The 22,146-nt window shown below is 37.2% G+C and overlaps 3 protein-coding genes across 7 annotated transcripts; 1 reads left to right on the forward strand and 2 right to left on the reverse strand.

Moving 5' to 3' along the window:
• Positions 1 to 2,552: 2,552 nt before the first annotated feature.
• Positions 2,553 to 14,217, forward strand: LOC105119025 (myosin-12-like). Its single transcript, XM_011017120.1, has 40 exons — positions 2,553 to 2,871; positions 2,985 to 3,113; positions 3,797 to 3,940; positions 4,075 to 4,220; positions 4,351 to 4,510; positions 4,605 to 4,663; positions 4,744 to 4,903; positions 4,974 to 5,123; positions 5,214 to 5,350; positions 5,447 to 5,593; positions 5,901 to 6,002; positions 6,081 to 6,138; positions 6,236 to 6,337; positions 6,415 to 6,452; positions 6,936 to 7,062; positions 7,151 to 7,321; positions 7,412 to 7,543; positions 7,688 to 7,794; positions 8,063 to 8,123; positions 8,214 to 8,391; positions 8,823 to 9,028; positions 9,338 to 9,457; positions 9,585 to 9,683; positions 10,063 to 10,278; positions 10,556 to 10,695; positions 10,771 to 10,872; positions 11,230 to 11,338; positions 11,416 to 11,463; positions 11,555 to 11,614; positions 11,731 to 11,901; positions 12,022 to 12,177; positions 12,254 to 12,460; positions 12,545 to 12,694; positions 12,796 to 12,866; positions 12,966 to 13,065; positions 13,149 to 13,205; positions 13,319 to 13,375; positions 13,459 to 13,539; positions 13,623 to 13,705; positions 13,837 to 14,217. Exons 1-40 carry the CDS (start codon positions 2,869 to 2,871, stop codon positions 13,970 to 13,972), a joined length of 4,680 nt encoding a protein of 1,559 aa, XP_011015422.1. The 5' UTR covers positions 2,553 to 2,868; the 3' UTR covers positions 13,973 to 14,217.
• Positions 14,218 to 14,280: 63 nt separating this feature from the next.
• On the reverse strand, positions 14,281 to 16,933 carry LOC105119024 (jmjC domain-containing protein 7-like). 3 transcript variants are annotated; one of them, XM_011017118.1, is made up of 6 exons: positions 16,758 to 16,933; positions 16,315 to 16,431; positions 16,164 to 16,228; positions 14,999 to 16,023; positions 14,706 to 14,776; positions 14,281 to 14,624 (listed from the first exon to the last, which is right to left on the reverse strand). In XM_011017118.1, the coding sequence occupies exons 4-6, from the start codon at positions 15,850 to 15,852 to the stop codon at positions 14,449 to 14,451; spliced, it is 1,101 nt and encodes a 366-aa protein (XP_011015420.1). In that variant the 5' UTR covers positions 15,853 to 16,023; positions 16,164 to 16,228; positions 16,315 to 16,431; positions 16,758 to 16,933; the 3' UTR covers positions 14,281 to 14,448. The 3 variants fall into 3 exon arrangements, with proteins under 3 accessions (XP_011015420.1, XP_011015421.1, XP_011015419.1); XM_011017119.1 differs by lacking the exon at positions 16,315 to 16,431; XM_011017117.1 differs by having other exon boundaries at positions 16,164 to 16,431.
• A 363-nt stretch (positions 16,934 to 17,296) lies between these two features.
• On the reverse strand, positions 17,297 to 21,812 carry LOC105119026 (yrdC domain-containing protein, mitochondrial-like). 3 transcript variants are annotated; one of them, XM_011017123.1, is made up of 6 exons: positions 21,108 to 21,812; positions 19,795 to 20,041; positions 18,931 to 19,106; positions 18,430 to 18,721; positions 17,399 to 17,803; positions 17,297 to 17,353 (listed from the first exon to the last, which is right to left on the reverse strand). In XM_011017123.1, the coding sequence occupies exons 2-5, from the start codon at positions 19,956 to 19,958 to the stop codon at positions 17,737 to 17,739; spliced, it is 699 nt and encodes a 232-aa protein (XP_011015425.1). In that variant the 5' UTR covers positions 19,959 to 20,041; positions 21,108 to 21,812; the 3' UTR covers positions 17,297 to 17,353; positions 17,399 to 17,736. The 3 variants fall into 3 exon arrangements, with proteins under 3 accessions (XP_011015425.1, XP_011015423.1, XP_011015424.1); XM_011017121.1 differs by lacking the exon at positions 21,108 to 21,812 and adding an exon at positions 20,335 to 20,640; XM_011017122.1 differs by lacking the exon at positions 21,108 to 21,812 and adding an exon at positions 20,354 to 20,638.
• Positions 21,813 to 22,146: the final 334 nt, after the last annotated feature.

Raw genomic sequence — 22,146 nt, forward strand, 5'->3', positions numbered from 1 at the left:
CAGATTCAAAGAGGGAGAATATGATGCAGCAATGTGCCAAGTATAGCAAATAACTTAACTATTATTAATATAAAAAAGTTTTCTCTCAGTGAAAGATAGAATTAGTATCACAATAATGAAATCCCAAAACATCAATTTTTACATGTTATCCTCAAAAAACTTTATATCTATTGTCAATAATACTTCAACCTCATAGTTCTTTTTCCTTCTATTCTAATTGTTTCTAAAATCATACAGTCAAAAGAGATATAGATGTTACCATGAATAAATATTTATCAAAATGGATATTATTTTTTCCATGAAAGAACAATGTCTTTTTTCTTTTTTTTTTGAGCCAGGAGTATCAAAAAGAAATTCAAACCCTAGATTAAGATTTTGTAGATATAAATTTGAATTTCAGGAATGACGATTCACAATCTAAACTAAATAATCAAAAAGAATATAAATTGAATTTAAATGATATGATTTTGAATTAAAATGATGATGAGTACTCGAAGATCTAAAAATCTCACTCCAATAAATGATTTGTTTAAATTAAAAATTTTTATAATTAATATATCAAATATTTTTAAGATAGTGTTAAGTTAATCAGAAAATTACTAAATTATCACAATAAAGATATTTTTAAATTCATATATGAATCTAAATTGTCTATTAAAGTTAAATATACTATGAGTTATTATATGTTTAACTATTATTTTTTAAATTTAAATTTATTATTTGTAAATTAATTATATATTATATTTATTCTTAACAGTGTATAAAAAACCTTGGCTAACTGAGGTTAAAAGCAATTATAAAATAAAATAAAATAAAATAAAAAAGTAGGAACTCCTAATCCTCAATCAAAAAGAAAATTAATTGGCATTTGAGATCGTAGGCTAGTGATTATGGAAGGACTTGTTTCCTTTCTTTAACACTCAAATTTGATTTTTTATGTGTATATTTATTATTTTTGTGATATTTTATTTATTTATTGAATTTGCAAAATGTTTAGACCTTTTAAACGAGCCTAATATCCTAAATTACCAATAAAAAAAATAAGTTACCAATAAAATAAAATAAAAAAAGAAATCAATAGGATGTTAAAGGGTTTTTACACAGTAATCAGAATATTTAGACCTTTTAAACGAGTCTGAATATCCTAAATTACCAATAAAAAAATAAGTTACCAATAAAATAAAATAAAAAAAGAAATCAATCGGATGTTAAAGGGTTTTTACACAGTAATGTATCCTTTTTGAGGCGTTGAGATTTAGGTTTTTGATTTTCTATGTAATTACTTTTGATTTTCTATATGATTAATTTTGTAAGGTAGCCATTAATATTGTACATAAATTGTATCGAAAACACTCACAAATGTCCAATCTAGCTGAGATGGTCCCATCACATCTGCTTAGTAAACATGTTCTAGCATCGGGCAGATTAGAAGCAATAAGCAGACCACATGCACATGTGCATCATCACCAAGTTACATCAAAGCCTTAACTTCTGTCCCAGGAGTCAGGACAGCATAAGCACTCGGCTTACAGCCAGTGGTAAAGTACAGTACAGAGTCACAGTTTTTTCTAAAGACTCGATCCCCGCAGCCTGGGGGGGGGGAATTCTGACAGCAGAAAGCAACCGAGTAGGATAAGAGCAGCTGGCCTCGATGGATTCATTTTAAGTGGGGTGATTCTCCATGCCCCCTCGTAGCATAGCCTTGACGAACAAGAATAATGATTGAACACCCCAAGTCTCGGCTATGAAAATGACGAGTTAATAAAGAAAGAAAAGTAAAAGCAAAAAAAAAAAGCAGCAGCAGCATGGTTGGAAAGCTTTTTTTATATAGTATTTGAGGTCCCACAACATAGGACCTTTTCCCCATGTGAAATAGCCAAAATCCGGCACCGGCATGAATATCTTCTCCACCGGCCTTCCCCCACAAAGACAAACCCCACACCCCACAGGGGGCCCTCGTGTTTGGCAAGCGTAAAGAGAGTGGATGCATGTATGGTTATGGTCCACCCGCCCATGATTTGAATTGTAGAAAAACATAGGTGTCTTTCTGTGACTGGATTCTTGAAATCAGCTTTCCTGTTTCTTTCTTTACAAATGAATGAGAATCACCAAACTGTCCCCTTCTTCCTTCCAAGACGTTGACTTTTACAGAAAGCTTGACATATTCCATTATCCGGCTGAATGCATAAATGTATATGCGTGTGTGCGTGCAATATGAGGTCACTAAACTTCAACAGCACTTCTAAACGTCACTAAAGCTGTTTACAACAGACTTAATTGAACAATGCTGCTAAACTAGAACTACAAGATGACCCCTCTGCAGAAACAATCAAGGTCGCGCTCATGCAATGGAACAGTACCGTGACTTTGTCCATCACCGCAACATAATGTATCTGCGGGATGATGGGAATCAAATTCTGCTTGTAGCTACTACGTATGGCTTAAGCAATTAATGAAGAGATTGTGGGGGCTTCTCTAGCGGCGCCAGGTCAGCATCCTATGTATGATGAGCAAAAAAGGTTGGCAATGGAGTGGGGGCGGGAGGTGAGGGGTGGCTGGCTGGGTGGTTGGCTGGCTGGCTGGCTGGCTGCTTCCTTTTGCTTTTGAGTTGCCACACCCTGCACTCCCTCTGCTTTTTGAATTCCTTTTCAACATTCTTTTATACTTTCAACTTCTTTAATCCAACACCCAGTGGCTCTATGACCACCCTTGATTAAAAAGACATTCCCATTCTCCTACCTAGCTAGCTACTACATTTCTTCTTCTTTTCTCTCTCGCCCTCAAAACCATTACATTTTTTCCATCTGCTTCTTTACATCATTCCGATACTGAAAAACATTTGATGATCGTATAAACAAGCTTTTCAATATGGTAAGCTTCCCGATCATAGGTTTTTTTGTTGGTTCATTTTCCACTCTTTGATTTACTAGCAAAGTACTTGAAATGATCGATATTATGTTCTCTGTCTTGGATGATGTATCCAGGGAACCCCGGTAAACATCATAGTTGGATCGCATGTTTGGATTGAGGATCCTGAGGAAGCATGGTTGGATGGTGAAGTTACAGAAATCAAGGGCCGAGATGCCACCATTACTACCTCGAATGGAAAAAATGTGAGGCTTCCTGTTTAACTATATCATCCAATCTCTTCCATACTAGTTCAGATCATGTAAATATGGTACTCAGAGTTTGAAACCATCTATTCTATTGAGAGGGTTTTGTACTGATATAGTAGAAAAACTAAATAACTTCGAAATCCAGGATCCAAAGGATGGCAAGAGATCCATTAGTGACCGTGCATGAATGCTAACTACACCTAGTGAATATCTTGCAAAAATCTGACTCTGCTAGCGATCCAGCACATCGTGAAACTTGATTGTTTATATCATGGTAGCTGGGCATACCTAGGGGAAATTTATATTGTGGACAAACAAAAATCAATTACAAGATGGATAAATATATACTCTGTAACTTCTGCTTTGTATATTCAGAACATCGGCTGACGTTTAAATTTAAATTGCAATTTTCTTCTGAAACAATTTAGACAACTGTTATAACACTTGCTATCTGTTACAAATAAGAAGAAGAGGCAAAAGCTTACATCACTCAAACAAAATACCGCTCTATCATTCACTGAATTTTCTTGACTCCATAATCGGTCAAGATTTATGCTACATTATTATGTTTGAGATTTGTTCTTAGAGACCAGCCACCAACATATTAATTAGATAGATGAAGATCGAAGTATTGATTGGTATTGATGAGAATTCCTTATTGATTCTTACCTCAACTCCAGATAGTTGCAGATATTTCAAGTATATATCCAAGAGACACAGAGGCGCCACCAGCAGGAGTCGATGACATGACGAAATTAGCATACCTCCATGAACCAGGAGTCTTGCATAACCTTGCTTGCCGGTTTGCACTCAATGAGATATATGTGAGTCAACATTAATTGATGCATCTGACACCACCGTAGATTAAGTGAATATAATTTAGGAATTAGTCTTGAGACTATAGAGTATAGATTTATGTACAAACCAGTATACTGATGATCAGTTCTGAAATAAGCAGACTTACACTGGGAACATTCTAATAGCGGTAAATCCTTTCCGAAGACTACCACATCTGTATGACGTCCACATGATGGAGCAGTACAAGGGAGCTGCATTTGGAGAGCTAAGTCCACACCTTTTCGCTGTGGCAGACACTTGTTACAGGTAATATCAACAGATCAAAAATTAAGTTCAATTAACATGCATGAGCTGAATTCAACATGTCTTGTAACTAATATATTTTTAATATATACATATATATAAATCAAGCTAATATGATAACTTCAAACATCAGAGCAATGATAAATGAACAGGGCAGCCAGTCCATCTTGGTAAGTGGAGAGAGTGGAGCTGGTAAAACAGAGACAACAAAGATGCTTATGAGATACCTTGCCTTCATGGGGGGGAGATCTGCAGGTAGTGAAGGAAGAACAGTAGAACAACAAGTTTTGGAGGTAAGTTAAAAACTATATATGACAAAATATTGCCTTTTAGGTGATTCAACTACTGAAATAATTGAATGAAGACTTGTATTAACTTCCACTTCAGTCCAATCCAGTATTGGAAGCATTTGGGAATGCAAAAACTGTCAAAAACAACAATTCGAGGTGAAACTTAGATGCTCTATCTACGTTCTATTTCTTCTAAAACTTGGTGTTAAACTTACAAAAATTGCGTGGTCAATCAGTCGATTTGGCAAGTTTGTTGAGATACAATTTGACAAGCATGGGAAAATATCTGGAGCTGCAGTTCGTACTTATCTTCTCGAAAGATCACGTGTTTGCCAAGTCTCTGACCCAGAGAGAAATTACCATTGTTTTTACATGCTCTGTGCGGCACCACCAGAGGTGATTTCCTGATAACAGCAAGAATTCGTGGCCATTCAGGAAAAGCTATCTAACTGATGTTCCCTTTCAGGATGTCAAGAAATACAAGTTAGGGGACCCGAGAACTTTCCACTATTTAAATCAAACAAACTGTTACGAAGTTGCAAATGTAGATGATGCAAGGGAGTATTTGGAGACCAGAAATGCAATGGATATTGTTGGCATCAGCCAGGATGAACAGGTTCTTGCTCTTCCCATCCCTACAGGAATGGATTACTTAGCATAGAGATATATGTTCCAGATTAACAAAGGGGGGTTTTATCTTCTGTAGGATGCTATATTCAGCATAGTAGCTGCAATCCTCCATATAGGAAACATTGACTTTGTGAAAGGGAAGGAAGTGGATTCCTCTAAACTTAAGGATGATAAATCACTCTACCATCTTCGAACAGCAGCAGAGCTACTGATGTTAGCACTCTGACTTAGTTTGACCACCAAAATAAAAGATGTTGTTATAGTATCTAGTGATGCCGTGTCAGTATCTCACAAAATGCTTTGATTTAGGTGTGATGAGAAGGCACTGGAAGACTCACTTTGTAAGCGGGTTATAGTGACTCCAGATGGTAACATTACAAAACCTCTGGACCCAGATTTAGCTGTCCTAAGTCGTGATGCCTTGGCCAAGACCGTATACTCAAAGCTGTTTGACTGGTAAGAAAATCAAACTCATTCATCTAGACCTGAAATTTATTCTAGACACTAAATGCAAACAGTAGCAAAAGAGCATCAATTTTATCATTTGTTCAGGATGATTTGCAGCAATGTACTTCAGCCAAATTCTGAACTTAGATAATGTTTCCTTGGTGATATCAAATATGGATTCTGCTAATAGATCGGCAGGACAAAGCCGATATAACAGTTCTCTAACATCAATTCAGTTTCTCAATTGTTCATTTGGAATCATCTTGATCCCAGTAAATAAGGAATTAACAAGAGAAGAGTCAACTGAATGTTGCAGGATTGTAGACAAGATCAATAGTTCAATCGGTCAAGATCCTAACGCAGCAAGCTTAATTGGAGTCCTTGATATTTATGGCTTTGAAAGCTTCAAGATCAACAGGTACATGAAACTATATATGAAGTTATCTTCGAATAAATATTTCAACAGGAATATCTCATCATGTGATGAATACTGTAGTTTTGAGCAGCTCTGTATCAACTTAACAAATGAGAAGTTACAGCAGCATTTTAACCAGGTAGGGTTGAGATTCCTATGCATGGTTTTGAGTTTCAACCATCTTCATAAGTGTTATTTTTTCTTTTTTTTATGCACACATGAATCTCTATCCACAGCATGTATTCAAGATGGAGCAAGAAGAGTATACGCGGGAGGAGATAAACTGGAGCTATGTAGAATTCGTAGACAACCAGGATGTTTTGGATCTTATTGAGAAGGTAAGAGTACTGCATGTCAAAGTAACATGTTCTATTCATGAAATATTGACACATGGTTATTATGCCCGTGCCTGCAGAAACCAGGAGGTATTATAGCCCTTCTTGATGAAGCCTGGTATGTGATTCCCTTCCATATTGAAAAAGTTATAAACTAATCTAGCTGTGAAATTATTTACCTTCTACATAAATAATCATACCGAACACATAAAGGTGTGCATGATAGCTCAGGGAATTAAATGTCAGTTAAGTAATATTAATGGAAAGTGAAGTGGGGGGATTACATGATCGTAAGAGATTTAATAAAACTTAAAGCAAAAGGCTACAGAAATGTAAGTGAATGTTACGAAAGAAAGCAAAACATTTCTTCTGAAACTTGTTTGGCATAATAGGAGGTAATCGAAGTTACCAAAACTAGCACCACAAAACATCTGAATACTTATCCTAAAGAAAAAAAGTATAAATCCTTGAATTCTCTAGACCCGACTATACATATCATTAGGCAGTTGAAAGAATATAATAAAAGAAATCAAAAGGGGAAAAGGAAAATAATTAAATGTTGAAATCATGGGATGTAAGAATGAGTACCTTCCTAATGCAGCATGTTTCCCAAGTCAACCCATGAGACATTTGCACAAAAGATGTACCAGACATATAAAGCTCACAAACGCTTCAGCAAGCCAAAACTTGCTCGAACAGCCTTCACAATCAATCATTATGCGGGAGATGTAAGTGATGTTTTGAATCTTATTCCTGAACACCAGCTAAAGGAACCACATTTGTGGATTTCTAATCTTTGAGCCATTCTGTGAGCAGGTTACATACCAAGCAGATCATTTTCTTGACAAAAATAAAGACTATGTTGTAGCAGAACATCAAGCTCTATTAGATGCTTCCAAGTGTCCTTTTGTTGCTAACCTTTTCCCTCCACTACCTGAAGAAACATCTAAGCAATCCAAGTTCCCTTCAATTGGTACCCGCTTCAAGGTAAGCTTTATCCACACAGAAGCAGCATCCAGTATGATACAGAAAATAATTCAGACAATGACTGATTCTTGACTCAAAATTAACATACAGCAACAATTACAAGCTTTGATGGAGACATTGAACACAACAGAACCACATTACATCAGATGTGTAAAGCCGAATACAGTACTAAAGCCTGGAATCTTTGAGAACTTCAATGTCTTAAACCAACTAAGATGTGGGGTAAGATAAATTCACTTGCTTCCTTGTCAAGGACATATGTCGCTTTGATTTTCACTTTTCAGATCAGGCAAAACATGTCTGTTTCCAAACTATTTATCAAGCTGCTCTGATTTATAATGATTATTCTAATGGATTTTACAACAGGGAGTGCTAGAGGCGATTAGGATAAGTTGTGCTGGTTATCCAACCAAAAGAACATTTGATGAGTTCCTTGATCGTTTTGGAATGCTAGCTCCTGATGTTCTAGATGGGTATGAATTCTTGTGCAGTTACTTTTTATTTCGCATCATGCAATTGTAACGTCTCAAAGCCAGGGCTGGAATGAGAGCATTGACCTGTTGAGCTACACAAATTATTTTGAGCAGAAATTGTATCTTATCTAACAGGAGCTGACCGAAGTTTGTGACAGCTGAGCTGGAACATCTACTCAGCTGTTCCTCACTAACTATTCTCCAACACCTAAATCATCTTGAACTTCGTATTGGTCCAACCATAACATTCACTGTTTCTTCTGGGCAGATCTGATGAAAAATCAGCGTGCGTTTCCATCTTGGACCGGATGGGTTTGAAGGGCTATCAGGTATGTTTAATCATGACAATAATAAAAAGGAGCCATGTTCATAAAATATGTTGTGTTATTGTAACATTTTCCCCTAAATGCCTGGTTTAGATTGGGAAAACAAAGGTGTTCCTCAGAGCTGGGCAGATGGCTGAGTTAGATGCAAGAAGAGCTGAAATTTTGGCTAATGCTGTCAGGCGAATCCAGAGACAAATCCGAACATATCTGGCCAGAAAAGAGTTCATCACCCTAAGAAGAGCTACAATTCATTTGCAGAAACTCTGGAGAGGTTAGCTTTCTTTTCCCAAGTAATTGCATCTTTCACCGTAAGGCATGACGGCAAACAGACCAACCGAGTGAAGTAACTTGCACTGATGAAGAGTGATTGAATAGTTTTGCATGCCATATTTGGTTAACAGAATGCTTCCATTCTAAAATAGTTGTGTTTGAGTTAGGCATCGACAACTCCATTGACCAGGAACAAGTACTTTGTTAATTTTGGAATTGCCATGATTGTTAATGAAATGTTTTCAATATCGAGATGTAATATGGTTATGGTTGTTTGGTCGAATTTCTTTATGATTTTCTATAGAAAAATCAGGTTTAGTGGTCATGACTTGATCCTAACTGAAAATGAGCCAGACCACAATTTGAAGTCGTAGCCTAGAAAACATAGAAGTCTGAGATGAAAATAATTCTTTTGTCTTGCCTCTTGTGTAGCACAACTTGCCCGTAAGATATATGAACATATGAGGAAGGAAGCAGCTTCTATCCGTATACAAAAGAATGTCTGTGCTCATAGAGCAAGAACATTTTACACTAACTTGCAAGCATCAGCAAAAGTTATCCAAACTGGAATGCGAGCAATGGCAGCACGTAATGAATACAGATACAGAAGAAGAACCAAGGCTGCAACTGTAATTCAGGTGATGTACTATATGGCTGGGCTACTTGCTTAAGTTTTAAATCATAGGGAATCAAGGAGAATGTGATTAGAAATAGATTGGAATGAAAATGATTTCTAGGAAGAGCTGTGAATTAAGAAAATATTATGTCAACATGTGAGCAAACATGAGATCGGATAAACATAGCAAAAATGGCATTTGTTCAGGTTCAAATGAATAGATTTTTTTTTTGTACCACTTCATGTAAAAGAACAAGCAATTCCAGAGTGCTCAGATGAACGATTTCTGACTAATAATTTTTCCTGTCTTATCAAATCTTTAATTTTATAGACGCGATGGAGAAGATACCATTCTCTTTCTGCATATAAGCAGCATAAGATCGCAACTCTAGCATTGCAATGTCTTTGGAGAGCAAGGACAGCTAGGAAGGAGCTTAGAAAGCTCAAAATGGTGAGTGTAACTACCTATAAGCAGTTTTAACTGCAGTTCTCTACCAATTCTTGACATTCAACAATTCTATTGCACTATAATTACAGTTGGTATTTGCACAATAGAGCTGACAAATATAATGATGCAGGCTGCAAGAGAAACTGGGGCACTAAAGGAAGCTAAGGATAAGCTAGAGAAGCGAGTTGAAGAGCTAACATGGCGACTAGAATTTGAAAAGCACTTGAGGGTATCTTTTATATCAAAGTTCCAAAAAAAGTATAACTAGTAGCACAGTAATAGTTGATCATGCAACAAGAAAGAAATGGATTTGTTTTTTGTTTAACAAAGCATAATTATATTTAGAAATGGACACTACTCATCAACAAATTTAAATGGCGTTTCACTTACAGTGCTGGAAAATTATCACCTTCATATTGAACACATCCTATATGCTTCCTTGTACATGCTGATTTGACAATCAGTTATTTAGACAGTCAGTTACTCCCCAAAATGCCCAAGAATCTAAAGTTGTAAAGAAACTTGCTAACAATGTCCAATCTTTTTGTTAAGCTCCTCTTCGATTGGCCAGACTATGCCCATGACATTTTGTGTGTGTGTGTGTGTAGCTTGATCTTGAAGAAGCTAAAGGGCAAGAAATTGCAAAACTGCAAAGTTCATTACATGAGATGCAAGGTCAACTAGATGAAGCCCATGCCGCAATAATCCATGAAAAAGAAGCGGCAAAGTTAGCTATAGAACAAGCTCCACCGGTTATCAAAGAGGTGCCAGTTGTGGATAACACCAAGCTGGAGTTACTGAAGAACCAGAATGATGAATTGGAGGTATGACACTGTTCGACCACCTAACATCCTACAGCAGTATCAGTATATTACATTATGATGCATTAATTGACAATTTTGACAAAAGTTATAGCTTTATGTGAAATTGTAAATAATTAACTTGAGGAGTCAAAATTGATGGACCAAAAGAACAAAAACCCTCGAAAAGAGTAAATTGTCAAGCCTGACAACAACATCATGCATACCAAGCACACACGAGTGCACACATGAGTCTACTGTTGCCTAGATGGATAATATAATTTATATTATGAATACATAGAATGAGCTAAGTGAGCTGAAGAAGAAGATGGAGGAATTCGAGAATAAGTGTTCTGAACTTGAGAAAGAGAGCAAAGCAAGAACTATAGAGGCCGAAGAATCACACCTGAAAACAATGAAACTTCAAGACACCATTGAAAGGTAATTTTCATGGCTTTCTTACATAAGCATTCTGTGATCTTTAGCTGGGGTTTACTAACACTTTATGATTTTTAGATTGGAATTAAATTTGTCCAACCTCGAATCAGAGAATCAAGTTCTACGACAGCAGGCTTTGGATGCATCAACAAATGAGGATCACTCTGAAGAATTAAAAATGTAAGACTCAGTCACATAATTAAACCTGAAAAATTAATCTATTTCACCCTCTCTGCGTTGTTCCCATAAAAAATTAGCTAATGGAGAAAATCCATGATGAGATGCAACAAAGTCCGGCTGATAGTACCATTGATGAGTGACAAAAGAGATGTTTACATGTGTGTGTGAGTGTAGATTATTTAGCAGAGATACCCGTAAATCTAATTTGGTACTTGAAATTGATTCGGTTTTGTATGGCCAAGTTGAAATGGGTAAGCAACATGTCAATGTACCATGAAGTTTCTAAAAAATCCTGAAGCCCAAAGATTAAACTACTCATTCTCATACAAATCTGAAAGCTTTGTACCTTTTATCCAGACTCAAGAGTAAGATTGCAGAGCTGGAGTCAGAGAATGAATTGCTCCGCAAACAACCAGCAATTGTGGAACAGGTAGCGACTCCTGAAAGGATTCTGCCTCAAGTCAAGGTATGCTTCTCTAAAACTGTCGTTTTCCTTGGATAAAATCATCTTACAATTTTAATTAACCTTGTTTAATGATTCAGAGTTTTGAGAATGGACATCAAACAGAAGAAGAGCCTCAAATGACAAAGGTACAGCCACCTTCCTTAAACACACATTTCCAGAAGCAAATAGATACTGCCATAAATTAACCCTAGACCTAATGATAAATTTTGCATCCAGGAATCCGGGCCTCCCATCTCCCTCTTAACTACACAAAGACCCCTAACAGACAGGCAGCAGGTACCCAGCTGGATGCTGAATTCTTGCAGAACCCAGAAAATATTTCAAAAGAGTGTCTGTGCTTCAATTGTGTAATTGCTGAAAAGGAAATTCTATTATTTCTACTCTATGGACAGGAAAACCATGATGTACTTATCAAGTGTCTTACAGAAGATAAGCGGTTTGATGAGACCAGACCTGTTGCCGCCTGTGTTGTGTATAAATCACTTCTTCAGTGGAGATCCTTCGAAGCAGAGAAGACAACTATATTTGATAGGATTATTCACACAATTCGATCATCAATAGAGGTGGAATCCTTAACCAATGGAACTGCAATAACCAGATATAAGGAAATTAAAATACTATCAGTTTTGCATCATATACTTCGTAATGTTGTGATACTGATTTTCTATATTGTGCTATTGTAGAGTCAAGACAACATCACTGATCTAGCATATTGGCTATCGACAACTTCTACCCTTTTGTATCTGCTTCAAAATACTCTTAAAGCAAGCAATACAACCAAAATATCTTCACAACGTAACCGAACATCTCCTGCTACCTTATTTGGTAGAATGGCACTGGTAAGTGCTATCAAGTTAATTCTTTAGTAAATCTAATTCCATGACAAAATCATAATACTCGAGCATCCAATATCAGGGATTCCGTTCATCTTCAGTTGGCATGGGAATGTCAAGTGGGTACAGTGGAATGGTGGGAAATGGAAATGATCAATCAAAAGTGGAAGCTAAGTACCCAGCACTGCTGTTTAAGCAACATCTGACTGCATACGTTGAGAAAATATATGGGCTGATCAGAGACAGTGTTAAGAAAGAGATTGGTCCATTTTTGAATTTGTGCATCCAAGTAAGCATATTGGTTAAGAGTGAATTCACACAAAGTAAGAGTTGAGTCATTTAATGGCAATTTCATGTTTACTTAAATGAACAGGCTCCAAGATCCATAAGAGCTAGATCAATAAGAGGGTCATCCAAAAATATCCATTTGAGTATTGTTGCTAAACAGCAATCGTCAAATATACATTGGCAAAGCATTGTCAATAAGCTAGATCAGACCTTGGGTATAATGACAGAGAACCATGTAAGAATGAATCTTCTCTCCACTAGGTTTTCCAGACTTGAAGTATCAGTACAGAGACTGGGAAGGAAAGTATTTATCACCTAACCTTTTGAAATTTTCAGGTCCCTCCTGTATTCATAAGGAAAATCTTTAGTCAGGTTTTCTCATTCATAAATGTACAGCTTTTTAATAGGTAAGAAGATTTTTCATTTCTATTTTTTTTTATTTCATGTGTTTAACAATGCATTCTCATAATCTATGTTATACTCAATCCAAATGGTTGATCTGGCAGCTTATTGCTTCGTCGTGAGTGCTGCTCATTTAGCAATGGAGAGTATGTAAAGGCTGGTTTGCAGGAATTGGAACAGTGGTGTCTCAAAGCATCAGATCAGGTAAGCAAAAAGGCAATCAATGTATGATTAGCAATGCAGAAAAGAAAGAAAATTACTATAACATCTTGTTATTTATTTCACAGTTCGCAGGATCGTCATGGGATGAACTCCGGCACATAAGACAAGCTGTTGGGTTTCTGGTACACCTTTTAGAAAATCGAAAAGGCCTTTCTTTGTTTCTTGGACTTAGTTCCAGAATGGTGAATTTGATTTGAACTAATCAATGGATTGTTTTGATAATATATGCATGCAGGTTTCGCATCAAAAGGCTCAAAAATCTTCGGATGAGATCACAAATGAACTCTGCCCAGTAAGTAATCTAGTGTGTGCATAGTAAATAAAAATAACTTTAAAATATGGTATAATATAATTTGTTAATTATGTTTTTGATAGATGTTGAGCATTCCACAAATATATCGCATTGGAACTATGTTCTTGGATGACAAATATGGAACTCAGGGATTATCTTCAGATGTAAGCAAAGCACTCTCGTTTATTTGTTTAGTAGTCAGTCGGAAGTGGGCTTTGTTAAGAAAAATCAAAAATCCTTTTTGCAGGTGATTGGCAGAATGAGAACCCTAATGGCAGAAGATTCAATAAGCATGCCTAATAATACATTCTTACTTGATGTTGATTCAAGGTATGATAAGTACTAAGACCAGCAATGTTTTCTTTTCTTTTCTTATCACTGCTAATTTTCCACCAGCACTGCAAGAAGAAGAAAGAAGGAAAAGTAATAATGTAAATAACAATCAATTGGTTTGGTTTCAGCATACCTTTTTCAATGGAAGAGATATTCGGATCCTTGAGTGCAATCCACTTATCCAACATGGATCCTCCACCGCTACTCCGACAAAGATCTGATTTCCATTTTTTATTGCAGGAAACACAGACAGAAACAGCCTAAGCGTGCCTTTGAGTTCATTTTTTTCATTTATTAATTTATTTGTTTATATACAGTTTGTTTTGCTTTAAAGGGGTGAGTGAGGTGACTGAGTGATTTCTTCTGCAGAATGTCGTTATTCTTTTGTTTGTTTACCACATTCTCATCAATTTTTGACAAGTTAGTGTACATGGTTTTTTGTAATCACAATTGTTCCTGGACAAGGAAGAATTCTTGGCATCAAAGAAAAAGAAGATTGTGATTGTTTAGTTTTCAATGTTTATATATCTTCTTTGTTTCAGCTTGTAAGATAAAAACACCAGAAAATAATCAGCAGCCAACAAGAATCAAAGTTGCATGAATCAATTGTGACCATGTTAAGATGTGACAGAGACAGTGCAAATGTCTTCTGTTGTGATTTTCTTTGCATATTCTGCTTGAAGAGTTCGCAAATGAATTGGATAACCAGACCAACCACCACATTAAAAAATCAAAGCTCATTAGTCTTTAGTATCTTCTTGATTGGCTTCCTCTGCTTCCAATTCATTAGCATCAATACATAATTCATCACTTAAGGTGAACTTGGTTGCGTCATAATTCATCAACGTCGACCCATGATGAATTGATTGCAGGAAATTGAAATAAGCATACTTGATGTCAAACTGCATATCATAGCCTGCCACATATCTATGCGTTAGCATTCAACAATCGTGTGAAGTGTTTTTTTTAAATAAAAAAAAAAGTACTAGATTCTTACAGTAGTTTATGGCAATGGTGCGTCCATTGTCATCTGGACTCTGTCGAACATGATGAAACCACATACTTGGCCTGCATCAACTTCACAAAATTAGCCTCGATATTATAATTTGTTTATTATTCAGCAGAATAGTCCAGCCTTGCTGCATATCCGTCTAAAACTCACCAAAAACATTCACTTGTATGAACTGTATTTCAAAGTTAAATGCTTTTGAGCAGTGCTATCCATGCAAATCCACATACAAAGTAATGTGTGTGAAGCAAATCGAACAAGTAAATGCAAATCTTTCTTACAGGTAGAGAATCTCTCCAGCCTTGACAGTACAATGAAAGGGCTTCGGACCATTGAAATACAAAGGAAATTTGGACATCTCATTCTCCTTAGTCTCTGGAGGCGGGTAAGGATTCACGCTGCACCAAGGCACATATCTCTGCGGCTTCTCCAACTCCAATCTGAACTCTCCAGAGCCACTGGAATAAGAATATTGAGCAGCTGGATACTCTTGAATGTACATGCGATGAACGTCTGTAGGAGGAAGTAGCAAGAATTGCTTCTCCCCTGAAACAACAGCATACAGATTCTCGTAATGGTCCTTGTGGAATGACGTCTCAGATGAATGGTTTCCAATCCACAGATTCACCGCCTCCGGAAGGCAGCCTCCCAGTGCCTCAGTACCCCACGGGATGTGCGCATCACAGTCAGAAGCCAACACCGAGTATTCCTCCCGAAAACAGTCATTCTGCTGCTGCAGGTATCCCACCACATTTTTTGTTTCAGAATTCAGAACAAGATCTAGAGCGCAAGGGAAAGGAACATGCTCCACGTGAGCAGAGGCAAAGCATGTTTCTCCTTTTTTAGGGGTTTCTAGGGGAACAAGGGAATCAGCGCGCCCATCAGGGGTAAGGTGAAGGGAGACAATGGAATCAGAAAGGAAGGAAGAAAGGTAAGAAAGGTTAGGCCAGAGGCTGAGAGCAGGCCAGTGGGAGATAGCATTGGAGATGATGCAAGGTTTGTTAGGGGATACATAGTCTCTTAGGAATTCGAGTGGGGTTGGAGCCGAGTCTAGCCGTTGTATTCTGTTTCCTAGGCTTAGCTCCCTCACATCCCCCCACGGCCCTTCTAGTAATCTTACTTGCTCCTCCATCATTCCACTTTTCTTGAGCTTCTGTATTTCTTATTATGTTCTGCCTTTCAACAGTCTTTATTATGCATGTCACTCGCACATGACAGTTATTGTCACACCCAAAAATAGAGCAAGTTTCTGGCACATAGAACAAGGTGTACGTAAAGATCACATTGGCTGCACTAAGCCTTAAACCTGGACAGATACAAAAAATTGTCCAAATAAACTCCTTGTTCACACTAACAAAATGAACATCTAAACAATTCCTTATTACAGAAACTAAAGAGTAAGACTTAATAACAAAAGGTCTCACGACGAGGAAATGCCGGGGGTAACAGTTAGGAATATGTACAGCTGCTGCTCCTAAGTAAGAAGACTTGTTCTGCCAAATACTATTAACCTGATAAAAGATATTGCAGAAAGGAATGGGTTTCCATGACTTGGTGAATAGCAAATACAATGTTTCGGATCACAGAAGCAACGTACTCCAAATCACGTCACAGTCACATATAATCAAATCCATGGGTTCTTTACATAATCTCCAGGATATCACAAACACATTAATTAAGTTAATCGATCTTTAAACCTCACGTAATCTCCAAGCTGCAAATCGGATATTAAACATGTTAAGGCAAACTGAAGAGCATAGACTTGTACTCAACTACAACTTGTTTTTTTGCCGAAATTTCATTAAATTTCAATGCAAAACAAAACTTGATATCAAGCTATCCTACAAAACAAAAATTTATACCATAACTTTGCGTGCCCATCCATCTTAAAATTAAAACAGAAGAAAAAAATACACCTACAGTTATTATTAGCTTAAAACAAACTCTTATTAGGTTAACTAATGATAAAGAAAAGAATTAGAAGTAGTATGGCTGTAGTACGAGCCAGAAGCAGCTTGAACAAAGGGAAACAAAGCTTGCTTTTGCGTTATTGTACTGGGTTTTTGCTTCAGAAGCCAGACAAATAAAGAAAAGCTCTTTCCTAATTGCTGCTCTGCTGCCAACTATGAATGATAATTAAGTCGGGGTTTTTGAGAAACAGAGAGGTGCAGACTTCGCGGTACAGGAGAAACTTGAGAGAAAGACCTGCTTCTCTTCTGCTTCTCTTCTGCTTCCTAAACGAATACTAGAGAAGAAAGACACAAGTCGCTGCTGTTAAAGCGCCAAGGGCTTTTAGGTTTAACAATGGGCTCGGCCCTTCCAATGTCAAAGAAAATATTATATGATTTATATATCAAGTTGACAGCCTAATTAACAAATTGATCACCTTCCCTGCCCTGCTCTACCCTCCTCTCCTAACAAGCAGCGGCACTTGGCAGCAAAAAATCTAGTCCTGGACATGCCAGGCACCACACATTTTCATAACACACAAATGCAGGCCTCTGTAGCTGCAAATTCTCAAGTCTGAATGAATGGTTCATGTGTTGGGGGAAACATAGAAAGAAAGAAAAAATACTTTGAAGAACAATATCAAGAGAAGCAGATTCACAGCTCTCCAATACCAAATACACCCCCCCCTCCTCCCCCCCGTAAAAACCAGAAACCCCCCCCCCCTCTCCCCCGTATATCTGTTTAACAAGATTGAAGTTTTTCTCAGTATTCATTTTACATGGTCGACTGTTAGAAAAGGCTAAAAACACCCAGGGGTGTTGTTTTTAGGCATCAAAAGGAACCAAAAACCAGTCAACAATATTTCTGTTTATATTTGACTAGCAAAAACTCTAAGCTAGTGTTACTAATTCATGCCATACATTGACTTGATCATATGATCATTTTCTGTGAGTGAGAGAACCAGGTTCAAAACCCAGGATCCCCCACCCCCAAATCCTAAAGATATTTTTTAAAAGAATCTCTCGATGATGATATTCCACAACACAATAGTTGGTTTCAAATGTTTTCTTCAAATCGCCGGAGCTTCCTCGACTAGAGAATGTTTTTCAAGGATTGCCAGAGTCTCTTCCTTAGCGCTGAAAAAACAAGAAAAAAGTAGCATAGTTACGACAGCATCACCAAAAAAATAAAGGAAGATGAAAGTAAAAGGACCATCTGCATCCACATTACAAGACTTCATGATCGAAGGGGATAAACAAAGTTCGACAGGAGAATTTCTTTTTTAGATAATTCTAGTTTGGTGTCTGCAGTCACTGCCAACATGCACACCCAGAAAAGTATGAAAGAAATTTTCTATGAGCAATATTTCAATATGGATTCAATTAAATTCTTCATAAATCCAAATCTAGCTCAGACAATGGTCTATGATCAACTCAGTTGTCGTATAAAAATCCACAAATCAAAACTGATAGATGCAAATTGCTGGTTTCATGTTTCTTTACAGCAAAAAATGAGCCATCTATGCGACTGAAATATATGCCAATATTGAGATTGTAAGTCCAGGGAAAATGTCTTAAGGGTTCATCTGATTTTATAAATCATCTCAATTCCAAGGTTTAGTGTACCTTCACAGCATTGCAACTATCAACGTCGCACATAATGGCAATTTTCTTTGAAATTTTGACCTGAACAGCTTATAACAATCTATGATCTCTCTTATATTTTTTATTCATTTACACGATGAAAGTTAATTGAAATTTACCTTCCAGGTCTAAGAATCTTGTACTTTCCTGGCCTGGTGAGGTCCACAATTGTTGATCCTGCACGATTGGATGGAAGTACACCACCGTCATAAACATATGCACAACGGTCCCAGAGGTTCTCAAAATCCTTGATGCAGAGGCTACTGGGCTGCCCACTAAGGTTTGCGCTTGTGAGGGCAACGGCCTTTCCCAAACCACGAGCAACTACCCTGATGAAGTTACAATCTGGTACACGGACTCCCACACTATCCAATCCTGGGTTCAAGGATTTCTCAAGTGCGCTCGACTCCCCTGGAAAATACCCAGTCATATACTTCTAAAGCATGAAGACTTGAGACACTAAAAGTTACATACCAAGAATTTATAACATAGATACAAGGATCTAGGATAACAAGATCATCAGTTTGCATGATTATTTAGTTAGTTATGAAACAAAACCTAATCCTAAAATACAACAATTTTTTTTCCTGTTACACATGTAAGAAGAAATGACTACAGACCTCGCCTCAATATAACAGTAACAGGCCCCGGAAGTAGAGAATCAAGTAAGCCATGAGGCAGATTTTCAGTGACCGCGAAGTGTTGTATTTGTGACACATCCCCAACACAGATTGCAAGAGGACTTGTATGGTTACGTCCTTTCATTTCATAAATCCTATTGACTGCTTCCAAAGAACTGCCATAAGAGAAAACAGCAGATTATCAAATATATGGTGATTTCAGACTTGCCCAAATATTGTGAAACGTGCAAAGCGAAGGAGACCATGAAAAATTTACAATGATATCCTTACATGTTAGCATCATCACTCCCTTTAAAACTGGGAAAGAAGTGCACTCAAAAGTAACAGAAAGAAAAACTGCAATAGATGCCTTGCTTAAGAGTGATCTAGAATATGATACCAAGCTCCATCAGAGTTCAATAAGAGGCATCTATTGACAGGAAAATCTAGGTTCAGTAATTGCCGACAGCGCGACCATTTTATCTTATTAAACAATCAAACACGACACTGGGCACAACCATGAGAGCAATAAAGGGAAGGCAAACTTATAAAGGCCCGATTTAAAAAATCTGCAGAAGCAATTAGCTACAAACCCATCAACTATTTCTTAGCAAATTCTCCATCCTTCTCAAAATCTTCTTTACTTTCTAGATTATTTGTTTGTTTTTTTTAGAATAGCATGCCCAGATTCCCTTCTTTCATGCTGTCATTTTTTTTGAAGTTCAATTCTTCGGGTCCAGTGCACAATGAAACAGGAAAAAGAAAATAACACTTAAATTTTCTTGGACATTTCACTATCAAGAAATCATAATTTAGAGGAATTAAACACAAATAGTAAAACGAAATGAATCAAAATTTCCATACCAAGCATCACAAGCAAATCCATACAGTGTATCCGTGGGTACTGCAATCACCTTCCCAGCTTTGAGAGCTTCAATTGCTTCTTGGGCATAAACTTCCGTGGCAGGCCGAACCACCTCCAACTTATTTTGAACATCAACATGGCAATTCTCCATGCTCGAACTCATTTTCTTTGAAAACCCCAGCCCCAGCCCCAGCCCTAAATGCCTTTTATGTGTTAGAAATGGCACAAACCCCAACTTTGGGACACCTAGATATAAAGAGAAAATCAGTAGAAAAGGGAGTTTCTTAAGTGAAATTGATAAATAAATGGCTCAGATAGATAAGCGATGCTTCTGAACGTGGTGTGGCGTTAACAAAAAGCAATAGTTCAACCTTTACTTATGCTTCATTTTCTTAGCAACTAATAAAACAGTTATATAGTAACTTACAGATCCTTTATAGACAAAAGAAAAGAAGAAGCATCCATGTGTGTGTGTGTGTTTGTGTGTGTGTTTGTGTGTGTGTGTGTGTGTGGAGAGAAAAGGAAGGAGGGGGACTGACGATTTTGTTTATAGAGCACCTCGGAGGAGGGGAAGACCAGCTGTGGCAATCTGACTGCAATTCTTTCAGGAATGTTCATGCCAATCCACTTTTTCAAATAAAGTCTGCAAGTTTCCTTCTCTTAACACTAACTAGCTTTCCTAAAGCCAATACACATAGTTGTCTGCTTTATACCTCAAAAGCAACAAGAGGTCAATTTAGCACAAAAAATATTTGGGATTATTTGAATATCACAACACAAAATCATTAAAATGGTAAGATAATAGTAATAAAAGAAACATTATTTACAAGAGGAAAAAATAAGGACCACGAGTAGGTGAAGGGAAAAAAATATGTCCACAGCCACAAGTGGGCAATGAGGGACGTATCCAGCAAGATTGTTTGTTTATACCTACGCAGCTTTTTAAAATTTAAACCGTGATTGAAATGAAAATTAAAAAAAAAAAAAAAAAACTATTGTTTTTTTATTCTAATTAAAGTATTAACTACAACATTACGACCTTGAAATTACCGGTATTCAATAAAATTCATGTGAGTGATGCCAAGGAAACATGGAGCACAGACAATGTTCATGAATCCAAAATATAAACTCCATTCCTCCCCGTCAAGTTATTCATTCAAGAAAATCTAGAAATGAAAATAAAAGAAGGCTAAACTGGGATTCTTACAAAACACCATTAGCCAACAACCCTCCTACTCAAGTTATTCATTCAAGCAAACAGTCATGCAAGCCAATAATTTCACATAAATGAAATGATAATAATAAATTTTACCTGCCTTTAGACCACCGACTGGAACGATAAGGGCTTGAGATGCAAGATCAAATCGATCCCTCCCTCCAACTTCCCAAGACTAAACCCTATTACTCAAAAGTCAAAAGTCAAAACCCCTTCAAGACTCTGTCTTTCTCTCCCGAAGTATACGGCGCAGGTTGGGTCGGGTTTTCATTTCTCACCAGTTTAGAAAGCCCAGGAAACAATATGAGCCCATTGTTCATAAAGATCGACTAGCAGTGCTGGTCTGTGGATCCTTTTAAAATGCAAGACAAGGAAGATCTGGATTCAATGAGTTTCCCTGGGAGTGGATATGAGGTGCTTTAGTTTTTCAAAGAGGAGGAAGGCAAGGCAACTGTATCCTTTATTGATCCTGATGAAAAACCCGCTTCTGGGTTTGGTGTGTCTGGATATCATAGCCCCAGATCCTCTGAAGTTTATGGTATTGTAGCCTCCATTACAGCCGTTGCAGCTACTTTCATTTTCTTGGATTCATCATTTTCAGCCTCCTTTTTAATTGCAACCAGTGGCCATATGGCATTGCTTTAGCTGCTACTCTTTTGCATTGAGAAAATCAGAAGATGAGTAAGCCTAGTTGTAAGTTGGATTCTGCTTTTTACTGGGGGGATTGGTTGTGCCAACTTATGCCATGGAGTACTTACTGACAGCAGTGTTAGCTCTGCTATTTTACGTTGGTCTCAACTCCATGTTCTCTCCTCCCTCAACTTCCTTAGAATACAATTTTTGGTAAGCCAAAAATGTTATATGATGTTGTGCTCTGTATGTTCTTTCTCCAGATGAGTTCAGTAGGGAACCTTCAACTTGCATTCCTTCGAGGGAAGGGGATGAGCTGCCTATTGAACCCATATTTGCTTTTGGCATCAATAAAATCAACGATTCATTATTATTACTATTATTATTATTATTATATTTGCTGATGGAGAATGACAGATACACCCATGGAAATGGCTCTTCTGCCAAATTGGCAGCTTGGAAGGAATTTGTTATGAAGCTTAAAAGTTGCTGCTATCATGTGCAA

This window comes from Populus euphratica, unplaced genomic scaffold (genome assembly GCF_000495115.2).
Source record: "Populus euphratica unplaced genomic scaffold, PopEup_1.0 scaffold2444.1, whole genome shotgun sequence".
Lineage (NCBI taxonomy): Eukaryota > Viridiplantae > Streptophyta > Magnoliopsida > Malpighiales > Salicaceae > Populus > Populus euphratica.